Source organism: Electrophorus electricus, chromosome 3 (genome assembly GCF_013358815.1).
Source record: "Electrophorus electricus isolate fEleEle1 chromosome 3, fEleEle1.pri, whole genome shotgun sequence".
In the NCBI taxonomy this organism is placed as follows: domain Eukaryota; kingdom Metazoa; phylum Chordata; class Actinopteri; order Gymnotiformes; family Gymnotidae; genus Electrophorus; species Electrophorus electricus.
In genome coordinates, this window is record NC_049537.1 from 27,664,184 (window position 1) to 27,687,418 (window position 23,235).

Below are 23,235 nucleotides of genomic sequence, written 5' to 3' on the forward strand. Positions count from 1 at the left end.
GGTGCCTCTGTGATAGATGGAGCCTTCAAGATAGGTGTCACTATAGCTGGAAGGTTGCACGTGGAAGGGGCGGGGGGGTCATCGGGAATTGTTCATGGCTCGCAGCAGAGGGGCATGACTTCCAGCTCATGAGTAAGGGATTTAATGAAAATTTGATTCAGGTAAATGGACTACAAACCTCAAGGAAGGTTGACAGCCAAGATAAGAAAATTGTCTCTAGTCAAGACAATTTGTAATGATCTGTGAACATCTCTTTTACTGCATACATTATATACACTTAACTTTGGAAAACAACATTTGTATTTTTTGTACATTTGAAAATAATTTTTTTGCTTTATACTTTTACATATTGGTATTCATTAATGCTTTTATAAATGTTTTAGCAATTATTCTTGAATTTAGAATTCTTTTTACGGTTGGTTCTGTGTTAGCCTATGTGAGACCTTAACATTTTCAAGGTTATATGTAGACACCCTTGTAAATTATAAATGTTCTACTTCTTCCAAATCATAATTTGCTGTGGTAGCATTTAACTCATTGATCCACAGTAACAGAGGTTTTTTCAGGTAAAATTCATGTACATGTCAAGAGGCAGAAAATGTGAATACTGAATGTTAGCATTTGACTTTAATCCAGCAAGGCTGAGCAATACCTAACTTGGTTATGGTTAACAACGCATGTTCAATGGAGATTTAACTCACCTAATGACAAAACTTATTTGTGCTAAAGCAGTGAAGGGTGGATAAATCAGGGATCCTTCTCCAGTAAGAGTGGATCAGAAGTTGTAGTTGTTACTAATGTTTATTCTGTGCACACCTGGTTTTCAGAGTGGAACCTTATGTAAGGACGAGTATGGCTTCCCCGTGGAGAATGCAGCCTCGTCTTGATAAAGAAATCCTGGGAAACTATTATAATATAACAAATTGAAGGGGCATCTCATACCTTTAACTGTTCATCATCCTTTCCTTTCATCCTTTTCTTGCATCTTAGTCCCTTAGAAACAAGGATGTGAGGAAAAGATGCGAGGACGAAGGAATCAACGTTAAAGGGATTTACGAATTGAGCTGTTCTTGTTCACTCCATTGTCACTATCATCACCTGCTGATGACTCGATGCACGGCTGTATCTGGACTTTTACGGATCTGCCGAAACCCAAAGAGCTTATTTTGTTCTTTTGATCACACACCCACCACACACCCATACGGTTCTGTTGCACTGAGAAACACATACACACGAAAAGGACATGCTTAATGTGTGCATTTACAAACTTGCACATGAAAACCTAAATGGTAGTTATTATATCCATATGACATACAGAACAAAAAATTGAAATGCAAAATAAAGTTGACAATAAAAAAATTGAGCTAGAGACTTGGGGTGGCGATTGTGTAACCTGTCGTGAGCATACATCACACATGTGATGTGGCACACACCTGTGCCTCCTCGCTCTGCAAGCCTGCTGTCGTGGTCTCCTCGAGTTGACCAAGTGCGTTTACAGAATCGATACGTCCTTAAGCATGGTGGAGCGCGATGGATATCTGGGTCGTGACGTAGGACAGAGCAAGAAGTTACAAGATATGCCCTGAGTGCGTTGCTGTGGATAAGTAACTTACTGCACCAGTTTGTAGTTCAATTAAAATCGAAATAACGGTGCAAAGTGCAGTTATATTACCTTTTTATATATATTGGAATTATTTAAGTAATTTTACTATATTTAGGCAGATAAGATAACCAAATAACAAATAGTTGCCATACTCACTGCAGGTAAGTGAGGTTGTATTTCGTTATATTTGTTCTTCTATTTGTGCTCTCATTGTAGAGTAAACTCAACATTGTCCACAAGTGAGTGTCCATGTCTTTTTGTGAGAGGAATACCACAATAGGCTACACTAATACAGTGGTTTTTAATAAAATGGAGAGTGAAGGTATATGCATTTTGAATGCTGGAAATGAATCTATATAACATGTATGTTGAAATGCTTTCCTTATTCATGTCCTGCATGTTGTTCTTGTAAATCTAAGATGTATGAAGATGTACTTCTAATCTTTGTTGTAAATTTGAATAAAAGGCTTTATTTGAACAAATCACACTGTGTGTTTCATGATGATCCATCATGAAAGGATTAAGAAAGGGAGAAGGGTTTTGTGTGTGTGTGTGTGTGTGTGTGTGTGTGTGTGTGTGTGTGTGTGTGTGTGTGTGTGTGTGTGTGTGTTCTTTTATTGACTGTAAATAGTACTTCAGTACTGCTATTTGGAAGAGGGCACCCTGTGTTTGGATGAAAGGTTTTGTTTATGGTTTGTACCTTCTTGTTTTTCACAACAACAACAAAAAAACATTCTTAAAGTATGAAAATAGATTTCTAATGTGGTAAGGAAAATGTTTTTTATAATTGGCAATTTTTCATTCAGTATAAAATAACTGTAAAATATAACAATTTGTCCATCGTAATTATGAAATTTGTCCTTATGTATGTTGATTGGTAATTATTTTATTATGTGGGGTCAGCAGTATTAGCAGACACTATATAACTCAATCACTCCTGTAGGGCTACAAACAGAAAGCTTCTCTTCACCAGGGAAGAACTGGTGCACTGTGGTTAAAATTAATCACAGGTCACAGGTTACTTTTTCATGTTCATACAAGCACTCAGCAGCAGTTTCTTTCTCCTACTTACCAAAAGTTCAAACAATTAAGAACTATTTCTTCACATTTATATAGTACTTGTTTTCTGTTACTGCTTTGAATAGAAGTGGAAGTGTAAAATTTGAATATGACATGTAACTGACATAGTTTCTAAGAATAGTCTTCAATATTACGTTTTATATTATTATAAATTATATATATATATATCTTGGATAAATCTGTAGTTTAGCAGCTAAGCTCATTTTTGCATAAGAATTATTTACAATAAATATTTATATCAGTGTCAGTAGTAAACCCATTAACATCCTCCAGCCAGTGCTGCGTCTTGCAACTGTGTGTGGCGTTTGGCACTATAGACCCAAACATTCTACTAGACTAGCAAGAAAGTAATGTGGCGATAATGGTCTGATACTCTCCTGCTTCCTGTCTGACTGACCTCTGAAAACAGGAAACACAAAACAGAAACAGTTCACTGACCTTAAGACGTTAAACACAGCGCAAAGGTTACAAATAAACAGAACTCCATGAGTTGTATATAAGTGCAATAATGTACGATATACTGAGCTTGTCATTTTGAAATGAATGTTGGAAGCAGATGTTTTAAAAAAATAAGCCTAGCAAAAACGTTTAAGATTTGTGCTGTATTTACCTATAATTGTTACATACATTGCGTTGTATTCTATAGTAGAATCTTACATTTAGGTGAGAAAACACTTTTTCTTTTAAATATAAAAACAAAATACAATTGTTAAAACATATAAATGTGTAGCCATTATGCACTTTTTAATATTTTTAATGTTTAATCTGTTTAATGTTTAAATAATGTTGTGTCTATTTTCTAAGGCAAAGAAAAAATAAGAAAATAATTGAGGATGAGTAAGAATAAGTGAGTCAAAGACTGAACCTGTGGAGACCTGTAGCTCACTAAGCTCACTAAGTGTGTGTGTGTGTGTGTGTGTGTGTGTGAGAGAGAGATAAAAAGACATAAAGAAGAGAGTCACAGAGAAAGTGACATTTTTCTTCTTAGCAAAAAACACTTGTGAAACAAAGTTAATAAAACTATTTGTTTTCATTATTATGAAACTTGAACATTAGAAAATAATTAGACCAAAATTTCTAAGGGCTCATGACCAGATAACGATAGCAGATTTCACATAAAAGAAATATAGACAATATATCAAAAATAAATACTCAGTTTTAATATGCAATAACCACTGAGTAGACAGATATTGATTTTGTTGTAACATTATTTTTTTTTAATCTCACATTTGAATCCAAACAGAAATGTAATCCATGCAAAGGAACAAATATTCAGCTCACAGAACAATATACTGCAAAATTTACAGAAAACTGTAGGGCAATAATACCAACATGCCAGGTTTTTTCTACATATTGGGTATTTATACTACCACAAAATATGAAAAACCAGACAGTCCACTTTTTTAGCCTGTATGTCCAGTTGTCCGATATCAGGTGGAGTTCTTGAACAAGGAATACAATCATATTGATCAGTTTATTTGTCCCTACATAGGCCAGTCAAAATTTGGCAGGCAAATGAAGGATGCAGGTGGAAGAAACATTAGTGGTGAGTTTAACAGAATGGAGCTTCTGGTTTGGGCTTGTTGACGAGCCTAACCTCGTGACAATGTTTGGTGGAAGCCTAATATCATTTGAGGTTGATCTATGTATGTGTCAATGTATCCAGGAATCCAAATGATTTCACACACCATGGGAACTCTTTAAGCATTTAGTAAGGAAAGGCACACTGCATTTCTCACATTCATATGTTGTACATTTATCACATCTATGTCTACATCTATAGAAAGGTTCCCCTGTGTTTACAGACCAGTGAAATGTATCATACCTTGCTGTGCATTGATTGGCAGCTATAAGCAAAAATCTCCTTCCTGACCAATTTTCAATTTTTTTTCAATCGCTCTGTGTCATATGCACTTAACAGGTCAAGCTCAATGAAAATAAATGTCACCACCAACGTCTTCTCTGTTAAAAACCCAGCTATTCACCACTGCATTGCAAAGAAACCATGAGAAGATTGGCCAACACCGCTTTGTGAATTGTAAAAGAATTGTGGCTTTGTACATTGACCCCTGGAGATTATGTATATCCACACCACCTACTTTTTGATTGTATTTGAATATGCACACAGGCTGCTGAATTCTGTATAGACTAGCTTTTCCTTGTTCCACCTGTTTACATACGCACCAGAGTACTTAATCAACAGTGCTGTTGCCATTGGAACAACATTGTTATCCTTCTTGTGCACTAAGAGGAGTTTCTCTTTCGCGTTTGTGAAAGGGAGAGCACACAAGCAGTAACTGCGGAGGGTTCTGCTACTCTCACAACCTCGCTTTGCCGTTCTATCCAGTAGACTAAAGTAGTGAAAGTAAAAGGTTGCGATGTGCACTCTTGAACTGGTGAGGCTCCTCTGCTAGCGTGGCCAGACCAGGCAGTACACTTGAGTCCTACCTTAAGTCACTCACAGTGACTAGCATGTGCACTCCACCATATAGATACATACAATACTTATAGCCTTCTTCACACTGGCTCCCAGCCAAGGGCCGGGGGGAGGTATCTCCTGAATATCAGCGCTGTGATCTCCCCCCATTATCTTCCATGTGTTTCATCTGTGCCTTCTTCGTTTTCCCACCCTTGCATGTATTTAAGCCTTATGCGCCCCAGCTCCCTTCGTGGAGTCTTGCCAATCTGCGAGTGTGTCCATCTCGGCGTGTTTACCATGTGTTTAGACTTCCGTGTTTTCACCTGTTTTTGCGATCGGTGATGGCCTCACCGTGGCCACGTCATCCTTATTCAGGTTTAGCTTCTTAGCTTTGGTTTGTATGGCATAAGGGTTTGATATTTCAATTTGATCTCTCTCAGTGAAGACGGGTACAGCAGGCACCACACAGTGAGTCGGGTTTAGTTAGCTTAAAGCAACTTGCTGCTGTGGTGCCATAAGTAATAGATTCTGGAATCTCGAATGACTGTGTTTGCTTTTGACTTGCATCTGATGGACTTAACGAATAACAAAATTTGGCAGGCTTCAAATCGTCGACAGCAAACATGCGCATCCTTTATTATGTAGAGCATTACAAATATAAGTGCTACACCCATGATGGGATATTTTATTTAGACTATTTAATCATTTCACTACATTTACACAATAAATAAAACATGAAACATAACTTTTAACAAAGTCATGGAAAATAAAAACAATATTAAAATATTTTTAAGTCATAACATTGATAGCAGATAAATCGACTACAACTTTAAATATATATATATATATATATATATATATATATATATATATATATATATATATATATATATATATATATATAACATGTAAAATATCAAATGAATAGAATAAATAATAAGTGTGTAAGCACAGATGTAGGGGAGGGGCCGACAGGGAACATACTGCAGGAGGGGTGCTTGAGATGGGGGGCCCCACCGGGGGGCCCCACCCGCCCAAGAGGGGATCGTCAAGGGAAAATGAGCATTATAAAAGGGCCTACACCCTGCCACTTGCGGTGGGGCCCCAGAATTTTGTGCTACATCACTGAGTATAAGTAACTTCATCTTACCTATATAAAGCAAAAGCACTAGTGCTAGCACAAGTAGTAGGAAGAAGAAGAAGAAGAAGAAGAAGAAGAAGAAGAAGAAGAAGAAGAAGAAGAAGCCGACGACGGCAAAGAAGAAACGGTCTCAGTACATTAAATTAAATTTCGGCTTTTCAGTTGCATCAATGGAAAAACAAGCCTAACAAAAACAGTTAAAGGTTAGAGATCATAAAGTACTTACCTACAGTTCTTACTTATTATTATGGATAAGTTTTCTAGAATGAAATAATGAAATATTTGATAACTGATTTTTGCATGCCTTTTGTGGTGTTGTCCTGTGCATGTCCTAAATTATTGTGTGTATTTCTTATATTTAACCTGATATGCTGTGATGTCAAGCATGAATAGAAAATGCACATGCACACACACTGTGAGGCAGGCCTAGAGGTAGCCTCTCTCTTACCTAAAACAGGCAAGTCAGAACATTAGTTTTTCAGTACATCTGCTGATTTGTATGTACAGTGTATGAAGGCCTCTCATTATACTGCCTTCCAGTTTCTATGTGTGTTTTCTAACAGATGCCATATAGCACATTTCAGACTAGGTTTAGGGTGCACATCTGCATTATTGTGCAATTTGTGAGATACTAGCTAGGAAATGGTACTCTGCTTTTTTATATTGGTTTAGTCAGTGACAGTTTAGAAGAGGCAGGTAGTCAGAGGCGGCACTTACATTTCCTATTATGCAGCTCAGTTATAACACATTGTCCAACTGACTACATCTGCAGAAACAGACGTTTAGCTGACCTATTTCACATAAAGAGAAAATGAAGGCTGAAAGTAAAAGAGAGAGAGAGAGAGAGAGACAGAGAGAGAGAGAGAGAGAGAGAGAGAGAGAGAGAGAGAGAGAGAGAGAGAGAGAGAGAGAGAGACAGAGAGAGAGAGAGAGAAGTGGAGGAATAGTATAGGAACACTATAGAGGGGAGTGGTACGGGGAGCCTATAGAAATATTTCAGTACCTGTGGGTGTGTCTAGTGCAAGTGTCTAGAACAAGTTCAACTGCAAGATGGTCAGCATCTCTTCTACTGACTAACAGACACATAACCAGGTCTGATCATCAAGAGTAAAAGAGCAGAGGAGCAAAGCACCGTGACTTCCGCCTGCCAGCCTGCGCAATCATGGCTGTCCAGCTTGGGAGACTCTGTTTGATCCTGCTATTGTGCATGACTGTGGTGGGTAATATTAATCAGCTTGCTGAAATGTTCCTACTTTTATTTAGTATGGTTTGATTTCTTCTCAATTGGCTCATGGTCATTTGCTTTAATTTCAGAGCTCTTTTTGATTCAAAAATTAAAGTGCATTTTGTGTGAACAAGAAATTGTAAAAATATAAGTAAATAATTGCGCAAATTATCCAGAAAGAGTATATACACATATATTCATATAACTGTAAGGATTGTTTATATATATATATAAAAGCCTGGTTCTTGATTTGTGTCAATGGGGGAAAGCCAGTTCTAAACAATTTCAACATAAAACTGTTTTGGTTGGTAAACAGGCTCATATGTAATTAGCTAACCTATGTGAAGCCAACTTATACAAAGCTAAATCATTAGATATAAAAGGAAAAAAAGCTCAATTGTTTGCTTAATTAGCCACAAATTGTCGCCTGTTGATATTTGAGATAGTATAAAAGAAGCGTATACCACACTGTGGAAAAAAAGCCTAAGGCATTTTAAAAATCACATGACACTGTGAAACTTAAATTTGTTCTACTGATACAGTTGTTTCTTCAGAGAGTAAAAAGAAAATCATTCTTCACATTTCCGAACACCGGCACGCTGTGAGAAATTACTTAGGCCATTGGGCCATGACTGCTTTATGTGTTTAGGATATTGTCTAATATGTTAGTACATCACATGTGCACTCACCACACAGATGTGTATCATACTTTTCAAATAATATTCTATTCACTGCAATAATATTAAAAAATTACATTTTTGAAAATTGACATTTAGGAAAGACCTGTAGAAATTTCTGAGAGCCCTCATATTCGGAAGGGTAGTGACTACTAAATGTATTTGTGTAACACAGGAGAGATGTGTTATGTGGCCAATAGTATGTAGGCTTTGGGGTGTGTTCATGCTTACAGGTAAATACTATAGACAGGCTGTCTGTGTAGTCTTGATGGCTAATAAATCACCCTGAGAAAATTCTGGAAAAAACTTCTTTATTTATGGATTTTATGTATTTTGATTTCTGCTTCTGAATTAGTGATATATAATTAGTGGTAGATTAGTAGCATTAATAGTACTACTACTAGCAGTAAGAATCATAGCAGCACTAGTCCATCCATATTGTATGGTGTACAGCAGGCTGATTAAAATGACAGAAATAATGACCTCTTTTTTTTTCTTTTTTTTTTTTAAATATCTAAATTCTACTCTCTCTGAAAAAAAAGCTTAAGCATATTTAGTAGTCACCATATTTAAGCCGATACCACATACTTGTTGTTTGTTGAACTGGTGGACCTTAAAAATGTTGGCACACCTTAGACTCTGCACTCTAGGTGATCTGGATTAATCGAAACACTAACTGTTGTCACAGGTCAGTGAACACATCCAAGTTCTATTTTATGATGCCAGCAACATGACAATGCCTAATAGGTATCTTTTAACTCTGGGGATGTTAATAATATATGCGCATACGCAAATATGCATATATGTGTATAACATGTCTAAAAAAAACCTTTTATTTCCAAGGCAACAAAAACTGCCAGTGGATCCAGACGAAAGAAACGGGAGTGGATTCTCCCACCGATAAAACTCATGGAGAATGTTGACTACACAAAGAAGCAATCCATTGCCAAAGTGAGCACACACTACTCAAGCTTCTCTTTTAATTTCACACCTGTACGCACATATCTCCCCTTTTCCAGGGCCTGTATTCTATATACATAATTTGAAGTAAATGTCAAAGACATGATGGGTGTGAGAGCAAGCCTGAGAGAAAAGGCCTGTGGCGAGATGAGAAAGGAACAAGACCAGCAGGTCTTCCACTGCACCTGACACCTGTTCCATGCAATGACATTGTAGTTTTGACATTTATATCTTGAAAGCATTACATTTTTACTAGGCCACACATTTGTGAGATTAAGCTACATTATTGAGGTATTATCCCAAATTTGCTCACTTGATGATAAGAAAATTAACATGTTTCTAATACTGCAAGCTTGAGTTGGCGGTAATTATGGCAGTAAACAAGACTGGGGTACACACCTCTCAGGCAGAGTTGATGGCTGCTTTGTAGTCTCTTTACATGAACTTCAGATTCACAGTGTGGTATCCTTCATCCTGGCCAGGAAAAGAGGAACAAAGAATATTAAAGACTTATTCAAGAAAGTTTTACTGTTGACATAAAGCATTTAATAGCCACGCTCAGGTATGAGCTCAGTGACCTCTCGATTCCCTGTAGTCCATCCCAACCACTTTGCTCATTTGAGACCTACTGTTCATTCGTACTGCTAATTATTTGCAGCTCATTAGGTGGACAAAAGTAACTAATGTAGATCCAAAGAAAGCAAAAGGAATGTAAACTATAAATGTTTTATAGATGTTTTAGTGTATAGTGAGATATACTTGTTTAGTCTGGCTTATATGTAGTTTATTGGGAACTTTATTTAAAGTGCTTTTTAAAAAAACTTATTACTATTATTATTATTATTATTATTATTATTACAGCCTTGTTGTTGTTTTAACTGGTGTTTAATATTAGTATTATGTACCTATGGCTACTCAGTATGTGGTTTCAAATCTAATGACTGTCAAAACCTAATTTAATAATAACATTCATGGGATTTTATAATTAGAAGGAAAAAAGCATATAATTCCCAACAGTGCTTTAATTCAGTAATGTCTCCCTGGTTGATAGATCCGGTCTGATAGAGACAGTGAAAGCCGGTCACTGGAATACTTCCTGACAGGTCATGGTGCAGACAAGGAGCCGTATAACCTCTTTGTCGTCAACCCCAAAAATGGTTTTGTAAGAATCACTGGACTCCTAGACAGAGAAGAAATATCCCACTACAATGTGAGTCTCTGACCAACTAAGATTATTTCTAAAACAGCACAACATTGTTATAGATAATTTTCAAGGTGATACATACACTGCCATGCAAGGATGATGGTCATTTTGTTGTTATCGTTTTAAGATTTTGAGAACCTTAAACCCAGGCAAGGTGCGTTATAATCGCAGTTAATTTATAGAAAGATCTTTTAGCTGACCATCATTTCTAATGAATGTGTAATAATACTATACGGTGTTTGCTTGCAGCTGACTGGAAGAGCGCGGTACAGGGATGGCTCAATGGCAGAAGCAGATGTTGAGCTGAAAATACAGGTGGAAGATCAGAACGACAATCCCCCAACGTTCAAGCTGTTCACTGGGGCCGTGTCAGAATGCAGTAAAATAGGTAGGTAATATGAATCCGTACCTTAACCCAAATCTTCAGACTATGGAAGAGTACCACCTCCAGACAAAAGTCAGTGGATGCCAGCATATGTCTTCTGTGTTTAAGGCTAAGATGGGGATTCATTTCTGCAAAGGGCTGGTGTGGCTGCATTCCAAACACGCAGAAGCTCACCCGATTTCACTTTTTTTAACTGCAGTTTTCAAACAAATGATCAGTTAGTGCTTGAAACCCTGTTGCCTCCCCACCCCGTGTAACGGCCCGAGTGCCGCAGGGCGTGGAGCAGGACGCACAGACTCCTTCGACAGAGACAGATGTTTAATGACATACAACACATACAATGATGGCACTCGCACATAACATGAGCAGTGACCATGAACACACATATAACTAATGTGAAAATTAACAAAAGCAACATAAACAATGACCCACGATGATGCACACACCAACAAAGGTTTAAATACACACAAACACACATCGTTAAACCTTGTGCAGGTGTGTGCTATCAAGGAGGGTGTGGTTACAAATAAGACAATGTGACTTCCACTGCACACGGCGGGCCGAACCACGTGACCAGTGAAAAGGGGAGCGTTCTGTGACACCCCTGCTTTAAGGCCACAAACAAACAAACAAACAAATAAATAAATAAATAGATTTAAAAAGGTCACACACACTAATATTTCGTTGGACCACCTTTAGCTTTGATTATGGCATGCGTTCGCTGTGGCATCATTTCCACAAGCTCTTGCAATGTCACAACATTTATTTCTGTCCAGAGTTGCATTCATTTTTCCCCAAGATCTTGTATTGATGATGGGAGATTTGGATCACTGCGCAAAGTCTTCTCCAGCACATCCCAAAGATTCTCAATGGTGTTCAGCTCTGGACTCTGTGGTGGCCAATCCATGTGTGAAAATGATGTTTTATGCTCCCTGAACCACTATTTCACAATTTGAGCCTGATGAATCCTGGCATTGTCATCTTGGAATACACCCATGCCATCAGGGAAGAAAAAATCCATTGAGGGACTAATCTGGTCCGTCAGTATATTCAGGTAGTCAGCTGACCTCATTCTTTGGGCACATAACGTTTCTGAACCTAGACATGACCAACTGCAGCAACCCCAGATCATAGCACTGCCCCCACAGACTTGTACGGTGGGCACTAGGCATGATGGGTGCTTCACTTCAGCCGTCTCTCTTCTTACCCTGATGCTCTCATCACTCTGGAACAGGGTAAATCTGGACTCATCAGACCACATGATCTTCTTCCATTGCTCCAGAGTCCAATCTTTATGCTCCCTAGCAAATTGAAGCCATTTTTACCTTCTTAAGGCTACACAGCAGTTTAGTCCCAATCCCTTGAGTTCCCTTCACATTGTGTGTGTGGAAATGCTCTTACTTTCACTATTAAACATATCCCTGAGTTCTACTCTTGTTTTTCTATGATTTGATTTCACCACACGTTTAAGTGATCACCAATCACGATCATTCAAGATTTTTTTCCGACCACATTCCTTCCTCGAAGATGATGTTTCCCCACTGTCCTTCCACTTTTTAATAATGCGTTGGACAGTTCTTAACCCGATTTTAATAGTTGTTTTAGATGTTTTCTCTGCTTGATGCATGCTAATAATTTAACCCTTCTGAAACAGATTAACACCTTTTCCATGACCACAGGATGTGTCTTTCGACACGGTTGTTTAACAAATGAGAAGCTACTCACTGCATCAGTTAGGGTTACATAACTTATTGCCAGCTGAAACATAATCATCCCTAAAGTAATTATCCAATGGGATGATCTTACCTATTTGCTTAGTTAATATAAGTGTGTGTGTGTGTGTGTGTGTGTGTGTGTGTGTGTGTGTGTGTGTGTGTGTGTGTGTGTGTGTGTGTATATATATATATATATATATATATATATATATATATATATATATATATATATATATATATATAAACAATAAAGAAAAAAGTAATTAGATCACCCCCTGGTGTCTACATTGAAAAGGTGCATTAATAGTACATTGGGTGTTGTGCACATGATGCGTTGTCCAAACAACATGCTATGACACTCCCATTTTGAGTTAGATATATTACTATTTTTTATCATTAACATTTTTTAACATAAAAAACAGAAATGAAAGTTTAACAACCTTTTTTTTTTATGGCATTTTTGTTGGCTTATGAGATACCTTAAGAGCACTGTAATGTATTCACTATGGCAAAAATATTTACGAATCGGGATTGTGAAAGAGTACATTGAGAGCTTACTGGTTTAGTCAGGGCAAACATGAATGATAAAAGCTGTCATGTAGGCCCATCAGTGAGTGAAATGCAGCTTGGTAGGGAAACATTCATAGTAACATTAGGTGAAGTTCTGGTACGCTTCTTACCATTACAGGAGACAGTGGAACAGGCAGAACAGTGGGAGCATGTTGGGGAATAGCCACACGCCTTCCTGCTTTAACTAGAGATGTAATAAAACAGCATAAATTGCTGCAGTTCTATGGTATTTTATTGTTCACCGTCAGATGGTTTAGGAAAATACCCTCCTAGTATATTGTATTAGCAGCTAATGTAAGGCCTATTTGAACTGTTACAAATGGCTGGTTCATAAAAGTTTCAGAAAATATATTTAATCAGTTTTTAAAAATTCACTCAACACGAAATGGTGATTCCAGATATTGTGAATGTAATCGTCATATGCTGCAGGTAATGCCTCCATAGCAAGTTTATATGTTGATAAGCTTATATGACATCATTTTAATGTCTTGACAGCCTTAACAATTTCAGATGGAAGCCACTGGCTTGAGACCCATTCTACCAATCCCATGTCATCAAACAACTGTACTCTGAAAAGCAAATAGTCATCGCTATTTCCCTTCACTACAGCAATGTAGTTATTCTGAAATGAACAAAACTCACTTCTGTTAACGTGAAAGTACTGAAAGGCTAATAATTACAGAGGCATTTTATCTTGGTTCACTATTGCAAAGCAGTCTGATTCAGCACACTGCGCAAAGCACACTAATTTGACTTGAGGCTTGCTCAGCTTAACATGGCCGTGCACAGACCGATTGCCGCCTGCTTTACAACGATGCACAGCAGGTTTTGTTTGTGTGTGCCCTACTTGTGGCAGACCCACTGTTGTGTCATGATTACTTATGGCATTTTAACCATTTTAACCAAAACACTTCGTCTCATCGCTTCTGAATACTATTTTATTAGTTTACAAGGGGGTACGTTACTGTATTTTCACATAAATATATTTACATCTAAATACATGTATTTTAAAAAGTATACATTTATTGCATCATGACTAAACCTGATAGCTGATCGTTATTTTTATTTTTAATTAAATCAATGGACATTTGTAATAAGCTTACTTTGCAAATATTATGAGCGCTCTAATTTTCCAAACTACCAGATGTCACTGTTCTAGTGCTGTCTTTTAATGCTCCTATGCTTCGATGCTTTGAAAGAGGACTCTTTAGCACTGATACGATCTCGCTCACACCGCAGCGCCTTCACAACTGCTAACTGTGTAGCATAGAATTATGGTTAGAATAGTCAAGGTGTCCATTTTTTTATGCTGCTGTTATTGGGCTCTGCAGCATTTTCATGAAGCAGATCAGACGAGAGAATCAACCAATCAATCAAAACACTCGTTGTCACAAATGAGATTTACAAATGCCTGGGTCCAAGGCCCCAGTAAGCACAGCAAAGGAAACTGTGACAAGGACTCCCTAAGAGTGTGTGAGTGAAACCTTATGAGGACCCCACAATAACGCAAACAAAAATAATCACCAAGAAGCCAAGAAATGCAACAGAAAAACAAAGGGGGGGGGGGGGACTAATGCCAGAAAAAGCAGGAGAAATTACACTAACATTTGCATTTGTATATCAGAAAAGATTATGACAGTACTCTAAAAGCACATAACATAAAATGGCATTGCTAACATGTGAAAATGCACATTCTGCACATCTGCACATTCTGTACATTGTGTACATATATATACACAACCATATACATTGTACATTGTGTATATAAACATAATATACATATATTGTACATACATTGTTAATATATTTTGTACATATATGGAATATATATATTTCTCTATGCATATATATATTTCACATATATAGAATATCTATATTCCTCTATGCACCCCTGTTTTCTTTTTCCTCAGTGTGGACAGAGCACTCTCAACCATTTCACTGCGAGTTATACTGTGTATGATTATGTATGTGACAAATAAACCAAACTTGAACTTGAACTTGAACTTGAAATGCAGAAAAAGTGCATGACGTTAGAAATAATCCAGATTCTTGGGCAGTTATGAGGTTTTCCAGTCTATATTCGATGATTATAAATGTGTCTGGTGCAGGAACAACCCAGGAAACACTCAGGTAAAGAGAGAAACAGTAAATTAGAAAAGGCACATAGAAGAGGGTGGACATCAGAGTACAGGAGCAAAAACTAGCGAGAACAAAGACTGCTGCTGTGTATGGAAAGCCTCAAGGTCTTCTGTAAATAAAAATGGGCCGCTTTGTTTTCAGAATTCACAAATGAAGCAGACGACACCACCTTAGGAGGTTCTCTGGGTCCTTTTATAGAGGTCTGAGTTTGGTTGACATATTCACATATGTAAAAGAAGCCATGGATCAAACTCTGTAATGGCCCAACTGTGAAAATATCCTAAGGTCATGGTGCAAAACATTCTGTACTTAATGATATTGCCAAACTACATGCGTGACACAATACATTCAGCTGACTGCAGTTCAGTTAGCCCTGCCCTACCAGAAGGCCCTGACTGGATGATTGGTGGAAACACAGGGAAATGCTATAACATGTACCACATTCATATGTGCACAGAACAAGGAAAACTATTCAGGAAGACTCATTTGTTTATTTTAAAAGGGCACACAAAAGCGTTTTATGCTTGAAAAGTAATCATCTTGATTGTATTTCAGTGAATGTTCAAATATTATGGCAGTGATGTGGCTCCTAGTGGGTGTACTTGACATCACCCCTGATCTGAATATTTCCAGTAGCCCCTAGGCACTGGTTTGTTTTTCAAATTGCTCACCCTTCCTGTTCTCCTCTGTAAAACAGTAATGGAATGTGTGGTTGCCTGTTAATCTTCAGTCCTCTGTTCAGTTCAATTAAATTCAGTTCAACTTCATTATTTTTATACCAGTACAGTATAATGAAGCACTGTCAGGTTATTGTCTAGTGCAACTGTCAAGGCTACGAGAAGTATATGGTCCAAGTAAGAATGGGGAGAAACTATCTTGTGTCTAGCAATGATGCATTTAGACCAATGAGGAAGAGAAAGAGCGGCCTTCCAAGAGAGGCCTTCACCGTGGGCCACCCTGGCCAACCACATAGCTCCTGTCTAATCCCATCTACTGATGAAGGACTTCCCTACAAAGCACTCCAAGACACCAAGTCCACCATCTCTCTTGCTACCAAATAGGAGGAAAGCTACATCAGCCAGCCTGAGTTCTTTGAAAGGCAAAGACATCTACATGTGAGGGTGATGGAATTTAAAGCTCACCTTGTAACTAGAGGACCCGCTGGTTCGACTGATCCCTGACCAAGCTTTGGGAGGTAATGATACCAGAGCAGTGATAAGTTGAGACACATAACTGTGGCATCCACAACCCGACTGCATATGCCAGATCAGAGTGGGACTTCTACAGCGAAGATGTCAGTTAATGAAATGTTTTTGCTAGCATCAGAGGAACTGCCCAGAAACCAGGACAGCATGGAAGAAGACTCTCACTAACTGGGAGTAAAAAAAAACACCCACTACAGCAATGCACATTTTATAGAACATTTCAAAATGTTTGCTTTTGTGTGTTTCCTTTTTATTTGGCATTGACAGTCTTCCATACAAACTCTTTTGAATTACATCAGATATAACACAAACTATGATGGATTTTTTTTCTTTATATAAGTAACAGAACAATTTAAGCCGTATTTGTAAAATGTATGTCACCATATTTAAATCGGTAGGTGGCTTTAAATATTTGGTCATGCCAATCTCTGAGCATGTTGTTTATAATTTGATACTATGTCTATACATAGTAATGTACTATTAACTATCAATATTTGATACTATGTCTATACATAGTAATGTACTATTAACTATCAATATTTGATACTATGTCTATACATAGTAATGTACTATTAACTATCAATATTTGATACTATGTCTATACATAGTAATGTACTATTAACTATCAATATTTGATACTATGTCTATACATAGTAATGTACTATTAACTATCAATATTTGATACTATGTCTATACATAGTAATGTACTATTAACTATCAATATTTGTTACTATGTCTATACATAGTCATGTACTATTAACTATCAATATTTGATACTATGTCTATACATAGTAATGTACTATTAACTATCAATATTTGTTACTATGTCTCTGACACAACTACAGGAACTCCAGTCATGCAGATAAGTGCAGAAGACGCAGATGAGCACGGCACCATCAATTCAAAAATTGCGTACAGTATAGTGAAGCAAACCCCAGAGGGGTCTGGCTCCATGTTCTCCATTGATAGAGGCACTGGGAATCTCTATGTTAAACGGCACACCCTGGATAGAGAGGTAACAGGAATCGAAAACTAAGAGAAAATAAACATTCGGTTCTACTGGGAATACAAAGTAATACTTACTTTTGATCGGTGATGCACATATGGACAGCAAAATGTCTAAACTAAGTAAACTGCCAAGTCATAATTAGTATTAAAAAATTGACAGCAGCAAGAAATCTTAGAATTGTCTTATATTGTTTCTGTCTCATACAGACCCATGATGCCTACGCTTTAGTAGTGCAGGGTGTGGATATGGACGGAGCTGCAAACGGCAACACAGGAACTGGAACAGTGCAGATTCAGATCTTGGATATCAATGACAATGTTCCTACTCTGGAAAAAGATGAGGTAAGAAAACAGCTTAAAGCTTATATGTTTATTTTTACGTTTAAAATAAATTGATAATATTTTAATATATTTAAATAAAGATTTTTATAAATATGTTTGTTTTTTAATAATCGGCATTCGTCAAAATAATGCAAATTGATGAACTAGTCAAATGAGATACATTTATAATGTGTCCAAAATAATAATTTGTTCATAAGAAACTTGGTATTGTAAAAAGGTGGTAACCCTGGATATAAGCACATATATGTTTCATTTTACGTGCAGAACACTTAATTCTACAATGTGCCCATTATCTCTGTATTTCCTATATCAGTACACAGGTAGTGTTGATGAAGGTGTCTCTGATGTGGTTGTGATGAGGATCAAAGCTCAGGATAAGGACATGGAGAATACCAATAACTGGCTGGCCCTCTTCAATATTATCAAGGGCAATGAAGACGAGCTCTTCAGTATAGAGACAGACCCCAAAACAAATGAGGGCATTCTAAAGCTGGTCAAGGTATATATATATGCTAAATTTAAGATAGTTTTAGTTTTTAGTTTGTGTTTAATGTAATTTGTCACATTTTATTTGTTTTTCTTTTCTTTTTTCTTTTTTGTTTGTTTGTTTGTTCGTTTGTTTTTGCCAACTTGCTCATCCCATAAAGCCTGTGGATTTTGAAAAGGTCAAAGAACTGGATCTGGGCTTGGTCATTTCAAATGTAGCTCCTTTTATAAATGGAACTGCACTATCCCTTGGCTTGAACGTAGATTTAGACAGACCTGCAGGTGCAGGAGCTGGGGCAGGGGCAGGTGCAGGAGCTGGGGCAGGAGCTGGGGCAGGAGCTGGGGCAGGTGCAGGAGCTGGAGCAGGAGCGGGGGCAGGAGCTGGGGTAGGTGTAGGGGTAGGGGTGGGATTAGGGGTAGGAGTGGGTGTAGATGCTGGTGTGGATGTAGGGGTGGATGCAGGGGTAGATGCAGGGGTTAAACCTGGTGTTAAACCCGGTGTTAAACCTGGTATCAAACCTGACACAAAACCAGATACCAAGCCTGGAATTAAACCTGACACCAAGCCAAGCCCCAAACCAGGGACTAAACCTGGTGTTAAACCAGGCACAAAACCACTGGCTCCAGGAGGAAAGAGCTACCCAATCAAAATTGGCGTAAACAACTTACCTGACGGTCCAGGTTTTTCACCAGCAGTAAAAGATTTGCCTGTGTCAGAAAATCCAGAGGAGGTTCATGTTCCTGTGGTCATCGGTTCCTTTCTTGCTCTGGATGGTGATACTGGAGAAACTGCTGAAAATGTCAGGTATGTTTGAGGACTATTCATTTGCTTTCTGATTTTTTTAAAAGTGGAGGACATTCTGCATTAAGTCTTCTAACTGCCCAACTCATTCAGACAACAGTTTATCAATAGTTTATATTTCAAATTCAGGTATGCTAAAGGACATGATCCAGACAACTGGCTGGCCATTGATGAGGACACTTCTGAAATTAAACTTCTAAAGATCCCAGATCGAGAGTCAAAGTTACTTGTCAATGGAACTTATTTTGCAAAGATTCTCTGTATGACCAAAGGCAAGACAATTTCAGTCATGCAAACAAAATACATTTACTATGAGAAGTAAAAAAAAAAGAATCAACAAGGACACATACAATATACATTTTGTTTGTTTGTTTGTTTAGATGTTCCACCCAAGACAGCTACTGGGACAATAGCTCTAAAGGTGGAAGACACAAATGATAATTGTCCCAAGCTGACCAGTACATATGAAAATGTCTGTTCTGATACCAAAGTAGTAAACATAAGTGCATTTGATGAGGATGTATATCCCAATGGAGAACCTTATACATTTGTTCTGATAAAGGAGGAGACTCGTGGAGAATGGGAAATAGCTCCTATAAATGGTAAAGCAAAAAGATTGACAATTCACAAATCATTATTTTTTTCCACTTACTGAAAGAACGATAATCAGTAAACACCACCAGCATATACAAATTCAAAGAAAGACGTGTAACCTATTTTCTACTTATTTTATTTTTCATTTAAGGAACATCAGTGAGTTTGCATTCCAAGGACCTGCTGTGGCCAGGCTTTTATGAACTGACTATGGAGATTTCTGACATGAAGGGTCTAGCCTGTGAGGACAAGCAGAAGCTTCAAGTGGAAGTATGCACCTGTCAGAAAGGTGGCACCTGTGGTGTCAGAACAGGCCAACAACAAAGCGTTTTATCCCAGATTGGCGTTCCAGCCATTGGGCCACTCATAACAGGCCTAGCCTTGCTCATAAGTGAGTTGAAATGTGTGTACACATACACATTAATCATGTGTGCTCCAGTTGTGCAGGTCAACAGGCTGCTTGGAGAATTGTCCATGTTACAGTGCAAACAGCAGAGAAGGTTTTGCCCTCATACTGATATTCTGTTTGGTGGGCTTTCAGTGGTTCCTATTCTCCTGCTGTCATGCCAGTGTGGAGGAGGGAGCAAATTCGTAGAGCTGCCTTTTGATGCAAAGCAACACCTTATCTTATACCACAATGAAGGCAAAGGGGAAGACAAGGTATGATACAGCCACTGTAACCTTACACGTGCATTTTGGACACAGTTTAGGCACTCAGAAATGGGTAAATGTTCATGGTAAGAACATGTGTGTGCAGTGGAAGTAATGGGGGGAATATTTGAGATTGTAAGGAACTGTAAGAGACGTCAAAGAAGCTGCAGGACTGCGGTGGATAAGACTCTCTGCCTATCAAACTAATGGCGTTCCATAAGCATTTGAATCTAGCCATGTTGGAACATTGTTGTGACTGTGCTGGGAAATTAAGGAAAAAGAAAAAAAAAAAAAACCTCTCACAAGTCGTAACTTGCATGCACATGATATACATTCGTGCATGATTAGGTATGCTATGCTTGTGGTTTAATAGGAAAACATGAGAAGACCTTACGTAGGTGTACATGGAACACTGCTTATTAATTCTCTTCACATCCATTTTTTCATATACATTGTGCAGTCTTATGGACACAAAATGTACACCAATGACGTCGCAGAGAAAGATTTTCACGTTTTCCAAACATGACTGCGCTGTTTTCTAATAATACTGACACCAAGCGCCAAAGGAACATTTGCTACCTTTGCAACCTGTGACCTTTTTGTGAGTGCAAACTCTTCACTTTCTCCTGTGCCCCTTGTAGAGACCTATGCAGTGATTCTTTTTGGACACAGGCATATGTTAGGTGTGGCTACTTCAATGTTTCTACACTTTAAACATATTCGAGCCAAACATCATTCTCACTCCTGATCTCATGACATATTTATAGGTGTTGCCTCTTCTCAGTGCTCCTGATGTCTTGAAAACAACACCTGGAATGGCGCATGGCAGCACAGTGGAGTTAAATGGAAGGTTTATTCACAGCACGCATACATACCAAAGCAATGTTCCGTCAGCTGGGAGCATTCACTATAATTCAGTGAAGCACAAGATGCATAACCTTTATGAAGGGATATCCCTGCCAGATGACTACCTCCATGAATATTTCTCTCAGGTAGGGATTCAAAAACAGGAACAGTCATGTGTCTTTTTGACATAATCACATATTAATGTAATCTCTCACCAACGTTAGACAAAAAAGATAGAATTGTGTTATGGGATAATAAGAGTTTGGGAGAAAGACCACACCTGAAACTCCACCATTTCTCCTCCCATTTTATACCCCGCTACTTCTCCCTTTCACATCTGAGATGACATTTTTATACCCCACCTCCTCACCATCTACTCCCTGCCCCCCCACCTTCTTTTTCACCTACCTCATTCCAGCTTCTCCCACCTACAGAGGCCATTCAGAACTCTGGCCCAAAGTTCTCTGAGTTCTCCCCCCTTCTAGAGTCACACAAATACCTTCATCCTAAACAGTACAGAAGGTGTGGTCAGCACTCACAATTCTGTTCCAAACATACACTTAAGATGAAGCCAATCTGTGCTGTCCACTGGTAATACAATGTTCGTCCAAGTTGACATTTTCCAGATGGTTAAAGGGTTAACTGTTCATCTATAGCCAGCATAAGAGCTTATGTATGGGAGTAACAGGTCAAACAAATGAACCAGTTACAATATGCAATGCACTCATTGTTTGCTTCAATTTGAAATTACTTCATGTTCTTTCCAACATTTTAAACAGTCCATTTTTCTCCCACAACCAAGTAACAAGTGTCAACACTTTCTTCAGAAAGTACTGGTGTGGGAAGGAACATATCTTAGAGGCAGTGGTAGCTCAGTGGTTAAGGTTGCTGATTCACGCCCCACCACTGCCAAATTGCCACTGTCAGGTCCCTGAGCAAGGCCCTTCACCCTCAATTGCTCAAGTTGTACTCAATCATAATTGTAAGTTTGAATAAAAGCGTCAGGTAAATGAAAAATCTTATGTTGAAATGTGTTGCGAAAGCAAAACAACTTTAGTAAAGTAGTACCACTACTTAAAAAGTACTTATAGTAAGTACAATAAAAAATTACAATGTCCAACACTCTCTCATTCCAATTCTAAACATATTTCTTACTTTTGTATTTCAGAAGGTGAGCTCTGCAGCTGGGAATCCTCAGGACAGTCTGCTGATCTACAACTATGAAGGTCAAGGCTCACCTGCTGGTTCAGTGGGTTGCTCCAGCCTCCTTGAGTCAGATAATGACCTGGAGTTCCTCAGTGACTTAGGGCCGAAATTTATGACTTTAGCAGAGATTTGCAGTCCTCCAAAGCCAAGGTCACCACCTACCAAAGTTGAATACATTGTCAAGTCAGCGGATACCAGCTTCAAAAGTGAGACTTCTGTCACCACTAATACAATTCAGACTCCAAAATCTCCAACACCTCCACCACAGCAAAATACAGCTGTTAGCAAGACAATCAATAATTCAATCATTACTGAGACTACCAACAATTCAGTCATTACTGAAACTACCAACAAATCAATCATTACTAAAAATAATGAGAAATCAGTCATTACTGAAACTAACAACAAATCAGATGCTCTGTCCATCATGAATACTAGTCAAACACTGCTCGTACAGCAGCAACCTCTGTACTATTTGGTGGAACATCAGGTACCACACACTGTGATTCTTGCTGAGAGACCTGCACAGGGTATGTACCTAATCAATGGCCCCACAGGTGTTGAGGGTCTAATCCTCCAGAATGGTAATATAACACAGGGCACTCTAGAACAACAGGGAATGTACATGATTGATGGAGCATCTATAATGCAGGGAGGTATTGTGTTGGATGGCGGTCCGAGTCCAACCAGTCCAGGGAGACAGAAGCTCAAGGGTACAGGAGCTCAAGGCATTCATCCAGGTAGAACAGGAGAGGGTACTGGTAAAAAGTAACGTAGGAAATGATTAACGTCTTCAGACTCAAGGACAGAAATTATCTCAAGTATGTATGATCTTCACAACGGAACAATATATAAAGAAAAGGGGGACGTCATAGAGAATTTTAATGATATCAGGACATCCTGATCTCATTTTACTCGGATAAACACAATGGTCATTATAAACAATCAGTTGTATTGCTATATCAGACCAGCTAAGA

The 23,235-nt window shown here is 38.2% G+C and overlaps 1 protein-coding gene across 1 annotated transcript; it reads left to right on the forward strand.

Moving 5' to 3' along the window:
- Positions 1-1,517: 1,517 nt before the first annotated feature.
- Positions 1,518-23,030, forward strand: si:ch73-74h11.1 (desmoglein-2). Its single transcript, XM_035524398.1, has 15 exons — positions 1,518-1,550; positions 8,989-9,096; positions 10,157-10,315; positions 10,559-10,697; positions 17,169-17,338; positions 17,539-17,673; positions 17,987-18,172; positions 18,321-18,964; positions 19,091-19,233; positions 19,342-19,563; positions 19,707-19,946; positions 20,097-20,215; positions 20,974-21,198; positions 22,221-22,538; positions 22,638-23,030. The coding sequence occupies exons 1-15, from the start codon at positions 1,518-1,520 to the stop codon at positions 23,028-23,030; spliced, it is 3,234 nt and encodes a 1,077-aa protein (XP_035380291.1).
- The last annotated feature ends 205 nt before the right edge of the window (positions 23,031-23,235 follow it).

Bases quoted from the DNA above. Each gene is read 5' to 3' on its own strand.
- si:ch73-74h11.1 (XM_035524398.1), top strand. From the start codon at position 1,518: ATGGTGGAGCGCGATGGATATCTGGGTCGTGAC. The intron at 1,551-8,988 runs GTAGGACAGAGC...TTTATTTCCAAG, and splicing joins ATGGATATCTGGGTCGTGAC to GCAACAAAAACTGCCAGTGG. The intron at 9,097-10,156 runs GTGAGCACACAC...CCTGGTTGATAG, and splicing joins AGAAGCAATCCATTGCCAAA to ATCCGGTCTGATAGAGACAG.